A 21,749-nucleotide genomic window follows, 5' to 3' on the forward strand; every position below is an offset into this window, starting at 1 on the left:
GATAGTCCATGCCCACCCCAAATATTTTGCCACAGCTACATATACAGTCATATTTGTACAGGTACATATATTTCTAACTGCAGCCAGGCCACTATTCGTACCCAGCAACCTGCACATTGGACGTAGCCATGTTCGTCGTGGGGCCGCATAGGCTGGGCATTCAAATAATAAGTGACCAACAGTTTCTGAAAGCGCTGGGCATGCTGGACAGCCGGCTTTGTCCCCCCTAGACCACTTGCTAGTAAAAGCCCTAACAGGTAGGCTTCCAATTCTCAGTTGGAAGTAAAGTTTGCGATCTAAGGGTTTTGAGATAACATCCCAGAAGTCTTCCAGGTACGGTCCCTCCTTAAAATCCATAAACACACCGGTCAATGAACAAGGAACTGTGGTCCTGAAGATCTTAACAGCCACAAGTTTCCAATACTGGTCCTTTAAAAACTTCTTGGGTGGGAACCTTGCATTTGTTGGGTCTTCCCACAAGTCTCGTAAGCCCAGATCAATCAGAACACCCCTGATGTGTACTAGGCACTTAATTCTATGGGAATTACCACTTCTAGTTATATCTAACAGTCCCCTTCTGTACGTCTCTAATTCTGGGGTTGTACAGAGCCTCTCATATTTTTGAAAATCTCCACTAGATTATGCAATGCAAGCTAAAAGCCAGTGGTAAATATCCTATGTAAACCCCAGGAATTGACCATTAAGGTGGCGAGCCCTTTGCACCAGTTATCTCGAGAGTTCCTGCAGACTGCCAGAGCATGCACTCTTATGCCGAGAGTCGATCAACTGATGAGAGGGGGCTGAGCCCAGCCACCGTGTTTTCTCCTTCTGAAGGCACACTCTCTTCCCAGCAGAAATCTGATAGCACAGTTGATACTCTGTAAACAGGTATGCAGTGCACATGACCCCAAGCAACTCTAAAGGCAAGCTTGCTATCCTCGTATAGCACATAGAAATAGCGTTAGGGTGTTATGATGCTAGGAATATTCTAAAACACGTTAGATCTGTTAATTTGATTCTCTCTGCTAGCAATTAATTATATCCTGTTTGGTTATTATTCATGAACTAAGCAACAGAATAGGACTGTTGAAATAAACACTTTTAAATATCCAATTTTCACTAGTTCAAATGAGGTTTTCTCCACTGACAAATGTTATCCATACACCAAAAGATAACAGATGTCGAATTTAATGTTGGGTTAAATTGACTTATGAAGCGCTTTTCTACCCAAGGGTCTCTTGGCACTGCAGAGGACTGCGTTTGCGGCAAGGCAAAACCGTCAAACATGCGTGAAGTTGAAATGAATTCAGTGATGCTGTGGTACAAGTTGCTGCAGGAGTTCTTTATTAAAGCACCTCATCCATACACCTTCTTACTCCTAAGAACTTGGATCATAGCATTTCACCAGACATCTAAGATTCTGTGACTGCTTAAAGAAATACTACCTCACATAAACCACAGGGAGCATGAAAAAGTGGCTGAAATCTCAGGTTGTACAGCATCTGCCAGGTAAATAGTCATAAAAGAATACTTCAATAAACATTCAGAACCCATTCTGTATTAGTTTGGATGTAGATTGGGCCAGAGAAGAGGAACAGTGAGAGACAGGAGGTATAAGTGGAGATAGATATGAGGACGGTAGAGAGCGAGAGGGGAGATAGGGAGAGACATAAGGTTGTGATAGAAAGGGAAATCAGAAATAAAGATCGAAAGAGTCAGGTTAAGTTTTAGAGTGAGGTACAGCGAGCTACAGAATGTGAACAGGGAATGTGAGGAGAGAAGAGGGGCAAACAGAGTAGAGCGAGGGGAACATTTGAAAGAAGGGTAAGTTAGGGAAACCGGTATAGTGAGAAATGTAAGGACATAGAAGGTAGTAAGCAGTGAGGTAGAGTGAGGAAGAATGAGTAGAGGTGTAGAAAGACAGGTAAGGTAAAGCGAAAATTGAGGTAAAGAGAAATGTAGAGACAGAAGGATAAAAAGAGACATGTACAGAGAAAAGAGGTGAGGTGGAGAGACTGACGTAAGGTAGAGAAAGGAAAGACCTACATGGTGGAAGGAAGAGCAGGCCTGGCAGCTGCTGCTCTTCTGTTATGGCTGAGGAATGTCACCCCCGTGCCAGCAGATGCAAAACATGAAAAATAAAATGATAATAAAACAAGCTTATTATCATTGTTTTTTGCCCACTGGGCCGAGTCTTGGGGGCGGGCCACAGCAAGGACAGTCATGTAGGGGGAGTGGTGGGCACTGCTGCAAGTGTGCATGTGGATTTGGCCGGCCATCTTAGGATCGCCAAACTGTGTTTTTTTTTTTTTAGCTTGAACTTATGTTATGTTATGGTATGCAGCTTGTAAAGCACATGGCTGGCCGAGCAAAGAGACGTCCCAGCGCTGGAGAGCGGGAAAGGAAAAAAGCGCGATGAAAAATTACTGGAACAGTCATGTCTTTACTGCCTTTCTATTTAACAACAAGGGGTGGTGATGGACAGAGTTTCTGAATTAAGCAGAATACTCTCACCCAGTCAAGAGATCAGGGCTAGATCCAACACCGTTTTTAGCTCACTGCACCATCCCAGCTCAGAACCTGGCTATATGCAAATTAGTCTGTTCCTGTCCCAGTGCATGATGGGAACAGGGAAAACCAAACTACCAAGCCAATTCTTACACTGGGACGGAAACATGCTTCCGGGGACCGGTTTCTGGCATTTCAGCCGTCGTCGGCCCGGCTTGCTTGAATCCTGATGGTGCAATGAGCAAGGGACTCACATCTGAGTATACCCTTCCACGCTTATGGTGGACAAAATATTTAACAACAAGGGGTGGTGATGGGCAGAGTTTCTGAATTAAGCAGAATACTCTCACCCAGTCAAGAGATCAGGGCTAGATCCAACACCGTTTTTTAGCTCACTGCACCATCCCAGCTCAGAACCTGGCTATATGCAAATTAGTCTGTTCCTGTCCCAGTGCATGATGGGAACAGGGCAAACCAAACTACCAAGCCATTTCTTACACTGGGAAGGAAACAAGCTTACGGGGACCAGTTTCTGGCATTTCAGCCGCCGTCGGCCCGGCTTGCTTGAATCCTGATAGTGCAATGAGCAAGGGACTCACATCTGAGTATACCCTTCCACGCTATGGTGGACAAAGAGCTACTGAATGTGAGCAGGGAATGTGAGGAGAGAAGTGGGGCAAACAGAGTAGAGCGAGGGGAACATTTGAAAGATGGGTAAGTTAGGGAAACCGGTTTAGTGAGAAATGTAAGGACATAGAAGGTAGTAAGCAGTAAGGTAGAGAGAGGAAGAATGAGTAGAGGTGTAGAAAGGCAGGTAAGGTAAAGCGAAAATTGAGGTAAAGAGACAGAAGGATAAAAAGAGACATGTACAGAGAAAAGAGGTGAGGTGGAGAGACTGAAGTAAGGTAGAGAAAGGAAAGGCCTACATGGTGGAAGGAAGAGCAGGCCTGGCAGCTGCTGCTCTTCTGTTATGGCTGAGGAATGTCACCCCCGTACCAGCAGATGCAAAACATGAAAAATAAAATGATAATAAAACAAGTTTATTATCATTGTCTTTTGCCCACTGGGCCGAGTCTTGGGGGCGGGCCACAGCAAGGACAGTCATGGAGGAGGAGTGGTGGGCACTGCTGCAAGTGTGCATGTGGATTTGGCTGGCCATCTTAGGATCGCCAAACTGTTCTGTTTTATTTTTAGCTTGAACTTATGTTATGTTATGGTATGCAGCTTGTAAAGCACATGGCTGCCCGAGCAAAGAGACGTCCCAGCGCTGGAGAGCGGGAAAGGAAAAAAGCAAGATGAAAAATTACTGGAACAGTCATGTCTTTACTGCCTTTCTAAACATCAAATGATCAGAAATCCTCCAAATAGCAAGAGGCAAGGAGTTCCATAAAATAGGATCCAATACTCTAAAAGAACGGCCTCCAGTTCTAGCTCCACGGAAGCGAGGCACATGCATCAAATTAAGGTCGGCAGAGAACGAGATGGAACATAGTGGTGGCCCAAGTCATTGAGGATCGCGGGGCAGGAGCCTGTCGGAACTTTATGCGTAACACAAAGCGCTTTGAACCTAATTCTATGCCCCACGGGAAGCCAGTGGAGTTGACGCAGTATCCCTGAAACTGAACTGTACTTGGGCAGAGCAAATAGAGTGCGAGCTGCCGCATTCGTAGTACGTGGAAGACTATGCATCACATACTTATTAGTCCCTAACAGGAGGCTGTTGCAATAACCTAACCTAGAAATGATGGTGGCTTGAACAACTAGCTGGCACGTTCGAGGATCAAACAAACCCAAAATGGGTTTGTGTGCACGCAGAATACCGAAGCAGGTCCCTGCAACAGACTTGGCATGTTCCTCAAACGAGAGTGCAGAATCCATCCTTACACAAAGATTTTTTACCGTCGTTTTTGGCATGGGGGGGGATTGCCCAATTTTGGCGGCCACCAGTTATTGCCCCACTGATGTGAATCTTTGCCAAGAAATAAAATCTCTGTTTTGGATTAGTTTAATTGGAGACAATTTGCCTCCATCCACCCAGTTATGGCTGCCAGATACTCCTGAAATGTAATAATGTCTTGACTGGAGTCTTTGGTACAAGCAAAAATTAGTTGCGTATCGTCCGCATAAGATACCATCTGTATGTTACGGGTGTTGGCCAACAAGGCCAGCGGACGAACATAAATGTTAAATAATGTAGGGCACAGAGCCGACCCCTGTGGGACTCCATAGCGCACAGGGTGCTTTACAGAATGAAATGGAGGGGCAATGACCTGTCACTCAAAAAGGAGGATAGCCAGTCGAAGGCACTGCCCGATACCCATCTCATGCAGCCGATGGAGCAAAATACTGTGTGAGACTGTATCGAAGGCTGCGCTGAGGACAAGCAGAATGAGTATGGTCAAGTTGCCCTCATCCATAGAGGCTCTACATTCTTCTGTGACAGCTACCAAAGCGGACTCTGTACTATGTTTAGGACGAAAGCCATTTTGGGTATGCAGGCGCTGGGGGGGTCGTCGGGGCGATTAAGAGAGCTATTGCCCAGAGTCACATGATAATGAGCTGCCATCGGCACCGAGGATCGAACCATGAACCAGGTTGGAGGCAGGAGGAACAGGCTCCAACTCCCTGTGGGAGTGCAAATCCAGCCCGGTCAGGCCAATCCTGGGCTCCTTTCATGCTGCCAGCACATGAGAGCAGTGCCTGGATTGGCCGGAGGGGAGTCTGGAAGCCTGTGCTGCAGTGCAGCCAGAAGAGCGGCAATGCAGCGGGCAAGTTATTTTTTGTTTTGTTTTGCTATTGTCCCTCTCTCCACACACACACACACACTTTTCCCTGACACCAGCCACTAGCCAGTGACAAGGATGAGGTAGAAAAAAGTATACATAGAAATGGCAAAGTGGTGAGGTGAAATGAAGGAGAAGGTGCAGAGAGAAAGGAGAGCGCGAAAGTATGTTATAGACGCAGAGAACGGACAGTAGTGAGTGAAATGTGTGGAGTATAAAGAACAAAGGTAGAAAGAAGAGAGATGGGAATGACGTAGTAAATGCATGGTGAGGTAAACTGAGGTTAGGTTGTGCGAGAGTGGGGTACAATGCGATGAAGTGGTGTGAGAAATGTGAGGTAGAATGGTGAGATACAATGCTGAGGCATACAGATGGCTGAGAGACACACAGAGGAAACCTACTGAGATATGGAAAGAGATAATTGGAGCAAGGTGGCTGGCTGAGAGAGGGGGGAAAAAAGACAGATTTAGATGAAGGCATAGAAAACCATTGTGAGTGTGAGGTCACAAGAGAGGTGGGGTACGGGAGATGTGTAGTGAGAGAGGTGAGGTGGAGACAGAGTCTTGAGAGGTGCCTTGTGATGCTGACAGCAAGAGAGCGCACTAAAGAGAGAAGGTAAGATCGAAGAGGGGAGGTTAAGTAAGGATCAAGACATGAGACAGAATGTTTCTTTTTTAATTTGCCACTAACAGCCTGATCAGGCATGCACAGAAAGCTTCTGTAAAACATGCTCAGCTATCAAATTATATAAGAATCTGTTTTAATACACACTGGTACGGCAGGACCTCAAGCTATTTTTATCCCTTTACCAGGGTGGCGCGAAAGGTGGAGGCAGTGGGCAATCGCCCATTTTTTCTACTGTCTAAAACAGCTCAACAAAGTACACCGTCCGGATGCAGGACTGGGTACTCACAACTACATGTATGTATGGTTTTACATGAGGTGTGTGAGTACCTTTCAAAGGCAGCACAATCAACCTCGGATCAGAACTAAAAGTAGGCAAGCAAAAAATGATTTATTTTGTGAAGACGACCACCAGCATGGTGCACTGACCAATCAGCAGCATCGGCAGTACACTCAGTTGTTGAAAAAAAGCAAATAAGAGAACATGAAAAATTATTTGACCAATCCTCCTGAAGGCAGAAGGTCATGCAATGAAAGGGTTGGAGTGGCTAAGCATTTCCACCACAGCGCTCAGAGCCAACCGTTAGCTGTAAAATCTCTGTGAAGTTCCTTCACTTGACTCTCTGTCAATGGAAGCAAAGGGGGGCGGCAGGGACCTCCGTAGTAGCCAAACCACTCCATCGCTTGCTTTAAACCTGGGATCCCAAACTTGCGCGTTATCTGGAAAAAAACACACAGAAAACGCAAAATGCTCAGAACACAACAGTGGAAGGGATGCTCAAGTACAACATGCAAAACACATTTTATAAGTTAAAGCAGTTCACTCTGGGCTGGGCTTCAAGCGGGATGAAAAAAACTGGAGGGTCTCTAAAAGGGCGTGGCAACCCTGTTTACAGGGGAGTGGCCAACACAATTAGGGGCATGGCTTAAATCATGATAACTCGAATTCATAAAGTCGCATTCAGCAAACGGTAATTAAATAGCAAAAATTTATATTTATTTACCATAAAAAAAAACAGCAAAGCATATACAAATGTAGGAATATAAATGTTGCATTAGGATACCTTTATGATTAACTGGCAACTGTGCTGGTGTGCCTATTCTAAATTGATGGTAACCTGTTCTGCGTCCATGCAGCCTTTCCTGGTAAACTATTATTCGACGCAATGTCCTACGTTTTCTGTAGCCTTCATTTTTCGATTCTATGTCAGGACCGGAGGCTTCAGATTATGCTATATCTTCCTTCGCTTTATTAACATAAAGACTCCACAGCAGCTTAGGAAAAGATATACAACAGTGAACAAAAATGCTTTAAGGCCTAAAGCATTTGACGGAACGTCCAACAGATCAAAAAACGACAACTCCCAAGAGTCTCTTGCATATTGACAGTCCATAGTCCTTCTATTCTGTCCATCACCGCTATAAACCCGGCCTTCTCTTCCTCTTCCTCCTCTTTCTTCGCTGCTCCCGCAGCCAGATAAGTGCTTTTCATGTTTCCTTTATGAGATTACTGGTTGTATTGTATTTACGATCGTTGGGGACTCGCCCCATGGTTTGTTTCCATTACAGAGTCCCCGGTCGCGGGAACGTTCTACCGTTCCTACGCGATCTTTCTTTCCCATTTGTGTGCGGTGAGTAAGAAAGCCGCCAGGGGGCGCCCTCGCGTCTCGCCGACTCGTCGGTGCGCCTCCGCAGTTACAGGGGCCGCGCCGTGGAGTCTGCCTGCGCAGGAGCCAGCCCTCGCGTACCCCTCTGACACCTGGTGATCCGGGTCTGTACTCCCTGTTTCTGACGCCCCGTTGGGGTCTGTATTGCGGCGCTGACCGCGTGAAACGCCTTCGGGCGCATTTTGTGCACCTCATTGGTTGTGTGTGGCTTGGCGCGCTTGAGGGGTACAGAGACTCGGTCCCGGTGAGGAGAGTCCGCACGCTGGGGGGTCGGTGCAACCCTACCTGCCACTGCCGTTGGCCCACAAAGTGATCGCAGTCAGTTGGTCTGCCCATACTCGAGGAATATCTCGATTAACACCCTCCTGGGTGCCTTTGGAGTTACTGTAACCTGTGCTTCAGAATGGAGGGAGAGTACGAGGAAGAACCCTACTCCTACCTACAGGACGACGAATTCTACCAGGCGGTGGATAGTTCCATTTACCGCTGCGTGACGGAGGTGGTAGGGCCTATGGAAGACCGCCTCTCCGCCCGCATTGTGGAGGAATGCGCAAAGCTTGCATCCGCGCATGTGACTCCGGCCCCCGAACTCCCGGGGACATCAGGCGGATTACCGCCCGCACCGAAAAAGCCCTGCAGGGAAGGCCCGTCCTCGGAGGCCCAAGGAGTGGACAGGGGCGCGTTTGAACGCCTCCGGGACGCCTTTTTGGCGAAGGCAACGGCGGTGCCCCCTACCCCCTTGGCGGATCCTGGTGCTTCGGGGGTCGTGTCGACAGCCCCCGCTTCCCCTGTATACGACTCTCCGGACACTGATGACGACGGGGAATCGGTCCGATCTTGGCTCCCGTCGTCCTCGTCCAAGGAAATGCCACGGGATGAGTCGGGCATGCTGGATCCGGACGAGATCGTCCACCCACGCTCCGCGGCTTGGGCACCGGGAGAGACGGTGGCAAAATTTGTAGCAGGTCGGCTACGCAAGCCGTTGGAGAAGGAGGCAAGGAGTTGCCTGCGTGGGGAGTGCCCTAGACCGACTTTGGAGGGTAAGGTGGCCATGACTCCTGAGTTGGACTCCAAAATGGCCACCTTCTTGGCGAAGTTTATGAAAGATCCCAGGAAAGGTATCGATCGGTCCTTGCGGTCCTGCCAGGACAAACTGTTGGATGCAGTGGGTCCTGCCACGAAGATCCTCGATATGGCGAAGGAAGCAAAGGCTAATGGCACCGTCATTTCCCCGGAGGTGCTCTCCAATTGGGCCCAAAGGGTGATCGTGTTCCTAGGCAACGCCAACTGCGCCCTGTCTACTGAACGGCGGCGTTCGCTCTTGATTAAATTGGACCCGAAGTTGGGGGATCTGGCCTCGTCGGAGGCGGGTGCAGTAGCCCAGGGAGGCCTCTTCGGCGAGCCCTTTATCAGGGAGCTGGGCAAGTTCGTTAACACGTTCACATCGCTGGACAAGGCTCAGTCCAGCATTAAACGGGTGTTTCACCAACGTTTCTCCGGAGGGGCCAACAAGCCAACACTAAAGGACAAGGCTCCGGCAGAGGCCAGTACCAGACCTCAGCAAACTTTAACAACTTCTACCCCACCAGAGGGCAGCGCTTCGGCGGCAGGGGGTTCAGGAAGAACTCTGGACAAGGAAATGCCTCCGGTAAGTGTACTTTGTTTGGATCAGGCTCCAATTGGAGGGAGGTTGGCAACCTTTTACGGGGAGTGGGAGTTGCTCACTGCCAACGCTTGGGTCTTGCAAACCGTACGTGGGTTCCACATAGAGTTCTACGACCAGCCCACGCAAGCGGTGCCCCCGCATCCGATGGTGTTTTCAGAGTCCGGCGCGCGGTTGATAGACGGAGAGGTCTTGGAACTGCTCCGCAAGGGGGCTATCCGCCTATCAAAGCGCCATCCCAACGGTTTCCTCAGCAATGTCTTCTTGGTGGACAAGACGGATGGGGGCAAGAGGCCTGTGATCAATCTCAAAGAATTCAACGGGTGGTTGATCTATCGTCATTTCAAGATGGAGGGTATCCACCTCCTTCGAGACGTACTCCTCCCTCGGGATTGGATGGTGAGACTGGATCTCAAGGACGCCTATCTGGTCGTCCCCATCCACCCGCCGCATCGTCGTTTCCTACAGTTTCTATGGAACGACAGGGTGTTCGAGTTCACCGCACTGCCGTTCGGTCTCTCTTCGGCCCCCTGGTGCTTCACGAAAGTGCTCCACCCGGTAGTGGAGTTTCTCAGAAGTCAGGGGGTTCGGATGTTGGTGTACTTGGACAACATCCTCCTCATGGGGCAGTGCCCGGAGGTGTTGCCGGGCCAGCTTCGGCAGGCCGTACACCTTCTTCAGAAACTGGGGTTCGTAATCAACGGCTCCAAATCGGTTTTGGTTCCCACTCAGAAGATTACCTTCCTGGGTTTCGTGGTGGACTCGGTGCAGGCTGTCTTGAGCCTGCCGAGTCGGAAAGTCGCGAAGATACGACACCTGCTTCGGCAGACGATCGCCAAAGATCGCACTTCTTTGCGCCATATCGCCAAGGTGGTAGGACTTCTGTCGTCCTCCATCCAAGCGATTTTTCCGGGCCCCCTGCACTACAGGGCACTCCAACGTCTCAAAGCTCAACACCTACGACGTGGGATGAGCTACGATCAGTGGGTTCCTCTCACGAACGAAGTGAAGGAGGAAATGTCTTGGTGGCTGTCTCACATGGAGGCGTGGAATGGTCGGGCGATCTTCGGATCGGCCCCGGATCTAGTCATAGAGTCCGATGCCAGCAGGTCGGGCTGGGGCGCCCGGTGCGGGGATTTCTCCACCGGCGGCGCCTGGTCTTCAGAAGAACAACGATTGCATATCAACTATTTGGAACTCCTGGCGGGCTCCTTCGCAGTCCGTTGTTGGACCAAGGATTCGGTCAAAGCCTGTGTCCTTCTACGGATGGACAACGTTTCGGCGGTTCGTTATGTGAACCATCTAGGGGGTCCTCGTTCCCGCGCTTTGGCGGATTTGGCGAAGGACTTCTGGGACTACTGTCTGTCGCGTCACAGTGCGGTGACGGCGGAGTATCTACCGGGTCGGGCCAACCAAGTAGCGGATTGGCATTCCAGGCACCTCGGGGATGCCAGTCAGTGGAAACTGGATCCGGAGGTCTTCCGGTGGTTACACACTCTCTGGGGTCCTTTTTCGGTGGACCTGTTTGCGTCCCGTCTCGACCACCAGCTGCCGCGTTTTTTCAGCTGGAGGCCGGACCCTCTGGCGGAGGCCACGGACGCCTTTCTACAGGACTGGAGTCGGGAAAGACCGTTTGCGTTTCCCCCGTTCTCCATGATAGTGCGAACAGCGGCCCAAATACGCCGCCAAGGAGCGGAGTTGGTGTTGGTTACACCGCTCTGGAGGTCTCAAGTGTGGTTTCCGGTTCTTCTGGAACTTTCTTAGGATTTTCCAATCCTACTCCCCCTGTTTCCTCTGCTCCTGACAAATCCGGATCGGGAACCGCATCCTCTCATCACGCAGAGCTCTCCAAAGCATGGGCCGATAGTACGACGAAGCGCTACAGATCCGCTTGGCTTAAGTGGATGCGTTGGTGTCTACGAAGGGATTTGGATCCCTTGGTCGCGGGCCTCGTTCCCGTGTTGAATTTCCTGGCCCACCTAGCCGACAAGGGCCTGGCCTACAGAACGATCAATGCTATCCGATCGGCAATTTCAGCAGGCCATGACAACATCGTTGGCCACCCGGTAGGGGAACATCCTTTTGTTTGTCGGCTTCTGCGAGCTATTCGTCTCGCTTTACCCCCTGAACCCAGGTACTCCGTCCTTTGGGACGTCAATTTGGTTCTGAACTTGTTCCTGTCCTGGCCGGTCAATTCCTACCTCTCTCTTAAGGAGCTTTCCGCGAAGTTGGCCATGTTGTTATGTTTGGTTTCTTGTAGACGCGTCTCTGACGTGCGCGCGCTGGATATATCTGCACGCATTTTTTCCCCGGATGGGGTCACTTTTACCGTGGGCCGACGCACTAAAACGTCGTCGCGATCCATTTCCTATCCAGCTTTTCTAGACACTCCTAAGTTGTGTGTTGTGCAATGCCTCAAAGCATATGAAGACCTGACCTTGGAATTGCGCCCTCCGGGCGAACGTCAGTTGTTGATTGCCCTGCGGAAGCCACACAAAGCTGTCTCCTCCCCCACTATTGCTCGGTGGGTGCGGTGGGTCATGCAAGAAGCAGGCATCAATACGAATCTTTTTGGAGCACACTCTGCCAGAGGGGCCATGGCCTCTAAGGCGTTCTCGGTGGGTGCTCGCTTGGAGGATCTAATGCGGGCTGCGGATTGGTCCTCGGATTCCACCTTTAAGAGGTTTTATTTTAAGCCCGTGGTATATTTGGCCCAGTTGCTGGTTAGTAAGCTTTGAACTAGCATAATCTGAAGCCTCCGGTCCTGACATAGAATCGAAATTTGCCTAGCTTATGTAACGGTAAGTTTCAATTCTATTAAGGACACGGAGGCGAGGATTATCCCACCCAGGCTACACAGTGGTGTCTCTACCCACCCGTATGACAGTAAGTAAAGCGTTTTCCTTTTCATTGTCTGTACTGTAATAATCACTGAATGCTCCTTGCCTTATTGTTGTATTCCTGGGCCACCTCGCTTACGCTGTCCCTTTTCTCGACAGGCAACGAGGGTGCTAAGCAGGATCAATGAGGTGTTTGCGTGATCTGCGCGAAGAAAGAGGAGGAAGAGGAAGAGAAGGCCGGGTTTATAGCGGTGATGGACAGAATAGAAGGACTATGGACTGTCAATATGCAAGAGACTCTTGGGAGTTGTCGTTTTTTGATCTGTTGGACGTTCCGTCAAATGCTTTAGGCCTTAAAGCATTTTTGTTCACTGTTGTATATCTTTTCCTAAGCTGCTGTGGAGTCTTTATGTTAATAAAGCGAAGGAAGATATAGCATAATCCTCGCCTCCGTGTCCTTAATAGAATTGAAACTTACCGTTACATAAGCTAGGCAAATTTCGATTCCCAGGCCCACATTCGCTTCAGTTGTATCTTCAAGAGCAATCTGTATTTGATTTGGGTCGGTAGCTATCTGCTAAGCAACAGGCTCAATTGATCAACTGAAGGCATTATCAAAACATTTATCTGGGATAAAGCTAGGGGTAAATTAGGGTCTTGTGGTAATTCCTGGTTCAACTGTTTGGTCTTTCTTTGGACAAACGTGAATTACATGCTGAGTGGTAATCAAACTGACATTATCACATTGATGAAAAATCGAGTACATTATCTGAGCTTTGAGACCCGACTTAGATAATTTTAGGAGAGAGAAAATTGGCAGGCCATTAGGTAGTGCACATTGTCTTCAGGATAAAAGTCCAATATGTTCTATTATAGTTTAAAATATCCAAGTATGCATTAGATTACCACTACTGTAAATATAACATACAATAACAACTCAAATTGTGATATTTTTTGCAGGGGGAAACAGGTTTGCACTCGTCCCCTTCCTCACCACCCCTACCCTTTCCTTAGCCCCTCCTGCATATCCTCTCCGACCCAAAACCTCCTGCCTAATAATGGTATTTAGTCCCAACTGCTGTGAAACTGGTGCCTTTTCTTTATCACGTTTTCTTCTGCGGTAGGTGGAATGGAAGAAGGCAAACGTGGAGGGGGCCTTCCTCAACAACCGACTATCATTCTACGCACCCAACAGGAGACTCCGCTCCGGCGACCTCTCCCTGGCCGCCGTCCCACACATCCACAGAACCACCGCCGGAGGCAGATCCTTCTCTACCGTGCCGCCAAGACTTGGAACTCCCTCCCCCTCCACCTTCGGCAGACAGAGGACCCACAGACCTTCAGGAGACTACTCAAGACCTGGCTCTTCAACCTCTAGCTGCAGAACCCCCCCTCCCCCCTCAGCGCCTTGGGACCCTCACGGGTATGTAGCGCGCTTTATAAATGCTTGATCGATTGATTGATTGAGGAGTATGAATAGGCAAAAGAGACAGGGGAAAACAAATGGTTCGCACAGGCCAGAATTTGCGGCCTCGGGAAAACCTGACAGTAGAAAGAGGATGCTGCATTTGCCCATTGACTTGCATCAGAGAAATATATGTTTTAGGATGAACAATCTAAAAATATTGAGAAACTTCAAATTTTGTGGAAATGGCCGGAAGCTTCCGCCCTAAATAAGGAAAGTTGGTGCAATCGTTTGTGCAACTTATCTACTCTTTTCTGATGGTTCAAATACACATAGGCTACTCAAACTAATTTTGAGATCATACAGTGGTTAGAGGTCTGCAGCTTCCAAACACTGTACATCATAGATACTGTTCTTAAAGATGAAAAAGCCACTTTCAATGCTCTCTTTGTTTTATCTCTTGTCCCAGAGTATCGGCTTTTGTCAAGCTCACCTAAATATTTAGTTTATTAGATAAACGAAGCGTCATTATAAACACAACAGTAAAATACAGAGAATGCTAAACAAAAGAAAGCAAACATTTGCATTTTTGTTAATATTCAACAGGCTAAGGCATAGTTACCAAACTAAAATCCATCATAAAAATATCTGTTGTGGCCTCTGCCTGCCCTTTGAGCACATATAGAGCAAGGTGGAGACTATGGCCAAAATCATCAGACACACATTTTTGTCATTCTCGTTTATCTGTATTCCCATTACTGGATTTTGAGGATCATGGTTTAAACAACCCTAATGGAATGGGTTGTGCAATACTTATTATGCTCTAATAGTAAGGAGAACTCAATTCTCTCAGTTTGCATTTGGCTGCTTTCGCTTTAAGTGGGCAGATCCATAGAACTGCAGTAGCACATTTTTGTAAAAGTAATGAAAGTCACATTAAAATGCACAGGGATCTCCAAAATAGCACTCTCAGATGAAGACAGAGTCTACTCCTGACCCTGCCAAGTGCTGCCCGTGGCTCACCTTCTTCCCTGCGGTGTCTGTCCACGGATTATTCTACTTCAGTTGTAAACACCACCACATCCAGCAGGAAAGGCGAGGTTCCCAAGCTATTACAACGGGCAGATTGAGGAGGCTCCAAAGTTACTGTAGCCATGTTACTCGAACCGAACAGAGAAAGGCAGGTTCAGAGAGGGACCAAACCCACAAAAGAAGCCCACATTTGAGGAGTGACCATGGAGAAATGTGGGGGTAAGTTAAGCATTTTAGCTTGTAGTGTCAGCATAATTTGCCAAGACTGGAAATACCACAGACGTAAAATCTGAATACTTTTAGTAGTCTCAACACCTTGAACAACATAGTGAGATACCTACTCCCAATGAATGCGTGAATGAATGAATGAGATTTGCAGTGCACCTGGTTAGTCTGTGGAGTGTCCCTGCGCTGAGCAATAGCACCACTCCCAGAAAAGATAGTTAGAAAACAGATGAGGCCCACTAGATCTACTGACTCTGCATAAAGAGCCAGGTCTTAAGATCTTTCCGGAACCTTGCCTCGGAATGTTCAAGTCTCAGGTGCAACAGCATGGAATTCCACAACTTGGCTGCCAAAAGACTTAAGGAACTGCCCCCCAGTCGAATTCTGCGCACCCTAGGAATCTCCGCCAGAGCTGCTTCACTGGATCTAAGATGACTGGAGGGACTATAGGATTGAATCAGGGGAAAAAGATAACTAGGACCCTCTGATTCAGAATCCTATGCATGGGATAGAGTGCTTTTGGACTGGACATGTGCTCAGGATAAAATCTTGTTTGATCCTGGTAAGCACATGCTCGAAATGATGATTATTTTCAACTCTTCCAGAAATAATCTCTTTCACTCTTAGCAGCTGTGGAAAGGGAGGTGTTCTTTCAGTGAGAAATTGAGGACACAATTATAATGCAAGAAACTATTCTTGTCCGTGCTCTTAGTAAATGTTATATATATATATATATATATATATATATATATATATATATATATATATATATATATATATATATATATATATATTCACTGAAAAAACCATAGGTTTCACACCAGTTATAGTTAGCTGGAAATGTTACTGACATAAAACCATTGAAATTCCCACGTTATAGTTAGTTGGACTCACTATAACTTGTGCGCCTGCAATGCACTGCTGATGACGTCACATATTACATCACTCATAACATCACTGATGACACCATCCAGGGAATGTGTGTCTTTCTGAAAAATCAATATGTTTTATATTTTAGTTTCTATTTTTGAATATGTGTTTCAAGGGTTACATTACACTGAAAGGAGGTCTGTCACTCGGTCACAAGGATGGTGTCACTGTTTTTTTAATTCTTTTTTTGTTGTTTTATATTTTTTAGTATCAGTATGAGTGTCTGTATGGTTTGGTGGGGGTATTACTTAGCACATAGATGCATCAATGACTGACTCACTGTTTGTATGTGTTTTGAAGACAGCATATGTGCAGGACTGTATGGGTGGATGAGTGTGTATATGTGTGTGTTAGTGAGTGAATGACTGTCTCACTAGTGTCTTAATGAGTAACTACATATGTGTTAATCTAGTATATATGAGTATTGATGTATATAAGTGAGTATATGTGAGAGTGAGAGATTGTAGGAGTTCCTGTTTAAATAAGTATGTGTTTCTATAAGTGATTGTTTAAGAGAGTAAGTATGTGTAAGTTTCCTTAGAAGTAAGGTGGTAGTGTGTGTATAGCTGTATATGCAAATAAATGGATGATCAATAGTTTATTTGCATGTGTGATTATGTGTGTGAGTAACTTTTGGATGACTGTCGGTGTGTAACAGGATGTATAGGTGTTTCAATACATATGATGAGTGAATATATGTATGAGTGACTATATAGAACTGTTGGTGAATGAGTGGATGTGTAAATAGATGGTGGTATTACTGAATTGGTTGTTGAAACTGGTATGGGTATCTCTATTTTTTTGAAAATTTTAGTTTCTATTTTTGAATATGTGTTTCAAGGGTTACATTACACTGAAAGGAGGTCTGTCACTCTGTCACAAGGATGGTGTCATCAGTGATGTCATGAGTGATGTCACTGACCATGTCATGAGTGATGTAATATGTGACGTCATCAGCAGTGCATTGCAGCCGCGCAAGTTATAGTGAGTCCAACTAACTATAACGTGGGAATTTCAATGGTTTTATGTCAGTAAAATTTCCAGCTAACTATAACTGGTGTGAAACCTATGTTTTTTTCTGTGAATTTAATAGGTTTTTTAAATGCTAATTCCTAACTATAACGTGTGTGAAACTTATGGTTTTTTCAGTGAATTCCAAAGGTTTTTTAAATGCTAATTCCTAACTTTTAATAGCAAATTTTTCAGCTACATCTGGCTGATATTTGGGCTACATTTGGCCTCTAACATATATATAGCCCAATGTAGCCCAATATATATTTTTTCAAAGTTAATTTTTGTAAAAACCACTGGAGCATATATCTTGAGACATAGCAAAGGCACATCGGGGTACCAGTCCCTACAATTGTGCCAAGTTTGGTGGAAATCCATTCAGCCGTTCGGGCTAAAAGTGAGTTCGACCGCCCTATGGAAATTAACATGGGGAAAACACGTTTTGGGACCCCCCTTTTATCTCGGCCCCCGCTTGACGAATCCCCCCCACATTTTCAGGGAAGGAGCGGGCCACGAACTTTGAGAAATTGGCGAAGATTCGTCCACCGGCGCCAAAGTTATTCCCAATAGAATATTGCGGATTTCCTATGGAAAGTAGATCCTAACTATAACTACCTACTGGCGACCGCCAGTAGGTAATATATATATATATATATATATATATATATATATATATATTCAGTGAAAAAACCAGAGGTTTCACAATCGTTATAGTAAGGAATTAGCATTTAAAAAACCTTTGAAAGTCACTGAAAAAACCATAGGTTTCACACCAGTTATAGTTAGCTGAACATTTTACTCATACAAAACCATTGAAATTCCCATGTTATAGTTAGTTGGACTCACTATAACTCCCGCATCGGCAATCCACTGCTGATGATGTCACATATTACATCATTCATGACATGGTCAGTGACATCACTGATGACATCTCAAATGACATCACTGATGACATCACTGATGACATCATCTATGTGATAATATAATGCACCTCCTCACACTCTAATCTAACCTTTGATACATCCAGTGTTGAATACAGACTACCATTCCTGAAACCATTGACACACCAATACTAGTTACTACATACACACTCACTGATTCCTAAGTCTACACACACATCCACTCATTCACCCATACAATCACTCATACATACAGTCACTCATCAATACAACACTATCATATGCACTCATACACCTATACCGACACTGACACACTGCCACTCATCCATGGAGTTACTCACAAACCTAGTTAGTCATGCAAAGAATCAATCACACTCCCATTTCCTCATCTATACAGTTATAAACACATAACTTTACTTATTCAAACATATACTAACACATACTTACTCTCTTTTACAATCACTGATACAAGTACACATTGATCCATACAGTCACTTACGCAATCACAGACTCTCATGTATAGTCATTGATATATGCCAACTCTCACATGCACTGTGTTTTACATATTTACTTACTGGGACATGTAGCACTGAGATATCCATTCATTCACCAACACATCCATGCACACAGTCAACCGTCCATACAGCTATTTCCACATGCACTCTTGAACCCATACACCAAGTGAATCAATTGCTGACACATCTATGCACAGAGTCACACAACTCCCAGCCACTCCCACACACACTCACCCTCACATACAAATACTTGGGCAACCAATCAATAACCCATATAGTCACTTATATAGCTACTAATCAACACATGCAGCACCTTACACAACAACAGACATAATGATGCACACATACAGTTTAGTCACTAACCCATGCATTCAGTAAGACACATTTAATCACTCACTCATACAGTCAGTCACGCACCAACTAAATCCATCATCCAGACACTTATACACCCACTCATTCTTGAATATGTAAAACATATTTAAACTTTGCAGTAACACACAAATGGTGTATAGAACTTTACAGAACCACACAGACACTGGATAATGTCATCAGTGATGTCATTTGAGATGTCATCAGTGATGTCATCAGTGATGTCATTGACCATGTCATGAATGATGTAATATGTGACATCATCAGCAGTAGATTGCAGGCGCGCGAGTTATAGTGAGTCCAACTAACTATAACGTGGGAATTTCAATGGTTTTGTATGAGTAAAATGTTCAGCTAACTATAACTGGTGTGAAACCTATGGTTTTTTCAGTGAATTTCAAAGGTTTTTTAAATGCTAATTCCTAACTATAACGATTGTGATACCTCTGGTTTTTTTCACTGAATTTCAAAGGTTTTTTAAATGCTAATTCCTAACTATAACGATTGTGAAACCTCAGTTTTTTTCACTGAATTTCAAAGGTTTTTAAAAAGCTAATTCCTTTCTATATCGAGTTTGTAACCTATGATTTTTAGTGGGTTTTTTATTTGCTGTTTTGTCTAAGTATTAATTATTATTAATTTATTTTTTTAAATATTTTTTCAATGTATTTTTCATTTTTTTAATCATTTTTTCTTGGTGCGCTCAGGGTGCGCGCACCGGTGAGCTTACCCGTATAATTTTGCCTTTTAGCGCTCCGGGTGCGCGCACCGGTAAGCTCTCCCAATAGCGCAGCGAGAGCGCTAATTCTGCGTTCGTAAAAAAAAAAAATATGTATGAAAACTAAATAATAATGCAAGACATTCAGTACCATACTTAAAAAAGCAGTATTTTTAATTTACGAAATGAAAATGATTTTGCATTTCCGTACAGCTAGCAAAACGTCACTCAGGCGCGCCGTGTAAGCGCCCTCGGAAGCGCCTACGTTCGCGCCGCGTAAGCGCCCCCGGAAGCGCCTACGTTCGTGCCACGTAAGTGCCCCCGGAAGCGCTTCGGAGCGCACAGCGTAAGCGCATCAAGTCATATGGCCTTAAAATAACACTTTTCATTGGGTGCTAATATTTGTTTTTACAAAGAATGAAATCCCCACCCATTTCCTTCACTTCTTCTTTCACTTTTGTGACTGCAAGACCTGTCTTTTTGCTGCTTAATCTTTGTTTGAATATCATGGCTGCCAGAGAATCCAGCAGCAGCGATGACCCAGATAGATTTTTAGATGAAGAGGTTCCTCAGCCTAGAAAAAAGGAGCATTTTATCTGGATTTTTTTTCCATACCAGCAGACCAAAAAAAAGTAAATGCTCCAAAAGTGGAGTGTCGAATTTGTCAAACTGTCCTGTCACGGGGTGCCCCTTCCAAAAAATATTCCTTTGGAAATTCAACTATGATCCGGCACGTCGAGAGGAGGCACCCTCAGAACTATGCACGAGAGAGTGTCCGGGCTCTGGCACAAGAGGCTCCAGGGGACGGTGCTTCTACCTCAACTGGAGGAGCAACTGCATCATCAGTGAGGGGGCGACCAGACCAGCTGATCCCTAATATTCAGCCTGCTTTTAATGAAGCCACAATTAAATGCAGAAAATGTGATCAGCTACTTTGTTATGGGGAACAAAGTGTTATGCTCATGGTTCGAGCAATAGAGAACCACCGCTGCCATCCCCAGCCCTAATTTAGATTTTTTTATTTTGCTCCTGTTGAGGAGTTTCCCATTCCCCGTTTTTGTAAAAAAAAAGAAAAAAAGAAGGAAAAAAAAGTTATTTTCACAACTACCTCCAATTCCCATCAAAGAGCTGTATTCTTAAAAAAATAAAAAAGAGTTTTTCCCCGTGGTGCGCTTAGGGTGCGTGTACCGAAGAGCGTACCCGGGAACGCACCCAGGGCTTACCCTGCGAAAATTAAAAAAACAAAAAAAGTTTTTTTTGCCCTTCAGGGTCCTTCTAGGCCCCCCTCAGAAAACCTAGGGGGTCAGGGGGTGTCTACTCTGCCCCCTTTTAATGATTTCCCCCTTTCTTTTTCACCTCTTGTGTCTCGATTCTACCGAGACACAAGATGGCGGACTCTCCAGACTGTTTAGAATGTTGAAAGACAACCGACAGCCAATCACCTTTCCGCTCGCGCACTCCCGTAGCGCGCCGGGTGCGCTCCCCGGTACGCGTACCGGTGAGCGCTCGGTGCGCGCCTATAGATATATATGTGTTTTTTAAGTTAATTTTCAAAAAAACCACTGGAGCAATTTCCACCAAATATAGCAAAGGCACATCTGCGTATCAGTCCCTACAATTTTGCCACGTTTGGCATAATTCCATTCAGCGGTTCGGGCTGTAGACTTGTCAGACCGTCCTATGGAAATTAACATGGGGAAAACACGTTTTGGGACCCCCTTTTTTTCTCAGACCCCACTTCACGAATCCGACCGAAACTTCCAGGGAAGGAGCGGAGCGGAGCAGGCCAAGATTTTGGAAAATTACACACAAATTCCTCAACCGGCCCAGAGTTATTCCCTAATAGAATGTTGCGGATTTCTTTTGGTAGCCAATCCTAACTATGACTGCCAGTAGGGGGGGGGAGATATATATATATATATATACATATACATATACATATATATATACACACATATATATATATACATATATATATATATATATATATATACATATACATATATATACATATATACATATATACATACATACACACATATATATATATATATATATATATATATATATATATATATATATATATATATATATATATATATATATATATATATATATATATATATATCTATATATATATATCTATATATATATATCTTTTATGTATAGTAATCTTCACGTCCAAAAAGAAGGTTCTCAATGTTGGCGCGCTATCAAGTGGTCAACATATTTCTCGCCTAGTAGTCCTTGGATCTTGCGTCAATTCGTCAGGACCAGTATAAACAAATCTATCCGCACAACAGGGTGGTTGTCTGGTGATGTGTCCCTGATAAACCAACCTAGAAAACCTTTTCCTTGATCTTCTGGCTTCATGCAAAAGAGGTGCTTGCTATATCTTTTACTTCACCTCCCACGTTTTGTATCTAAAGTATCTTTATGAACTGGGTGCTGATATATTCTTCCTTTGTGACTCCGCCCAGGACACTAGGGATTTCCAAGTGTAAGTCCTGCCGGGGTGTCGATGCTGTAAATTACTGACCCATTATGGTTACGCCTACTT

At 45.5% G+C, this 21,749-nt stretch overlaps 1 protein-coding gene across 2 annotated transcripts in view; it reads right to left on the minus strand.

Annotated features, from left to right (window-relative positions):
* Positions 1–6,281: 6,281 nt before the first annotated feature.
* Positions 6,282–21,749, minus strand: part of HOGA1 (4-hydroxy-2-oxoglutarate aldolase 1) — a 120,135-nt gene continuing 104,667 nt past the window's right edge. For both annotated transcript variants that reach the window (XM_086922622.1, XM_086922623.1), the window contains one exon: positions 6,282–6,635. In XM_086922622.1, the coding sequence (XP_086778748.1) occupies positions 6,486–6,635 (150 nt within the window). In that variant the 3' untranslated portion in view covers positions 6,282–6,485. The remainder of the gene's footprint in view (positions 6,636–21,749) is intronic.

This window comes from Lissotriton vulgaris, chromosome 5, assembly GCF_964263255.1.
Source record: "Lissotriton vulgaris chromosome 5, aLisVul1.2, whole genome shotgun sequence".
NCBI lineage: Eukaryota > Metazoa > Chordata > Amphibia > Caudata > Salamandridae > Lissotriton > Lissotriton vulgaris.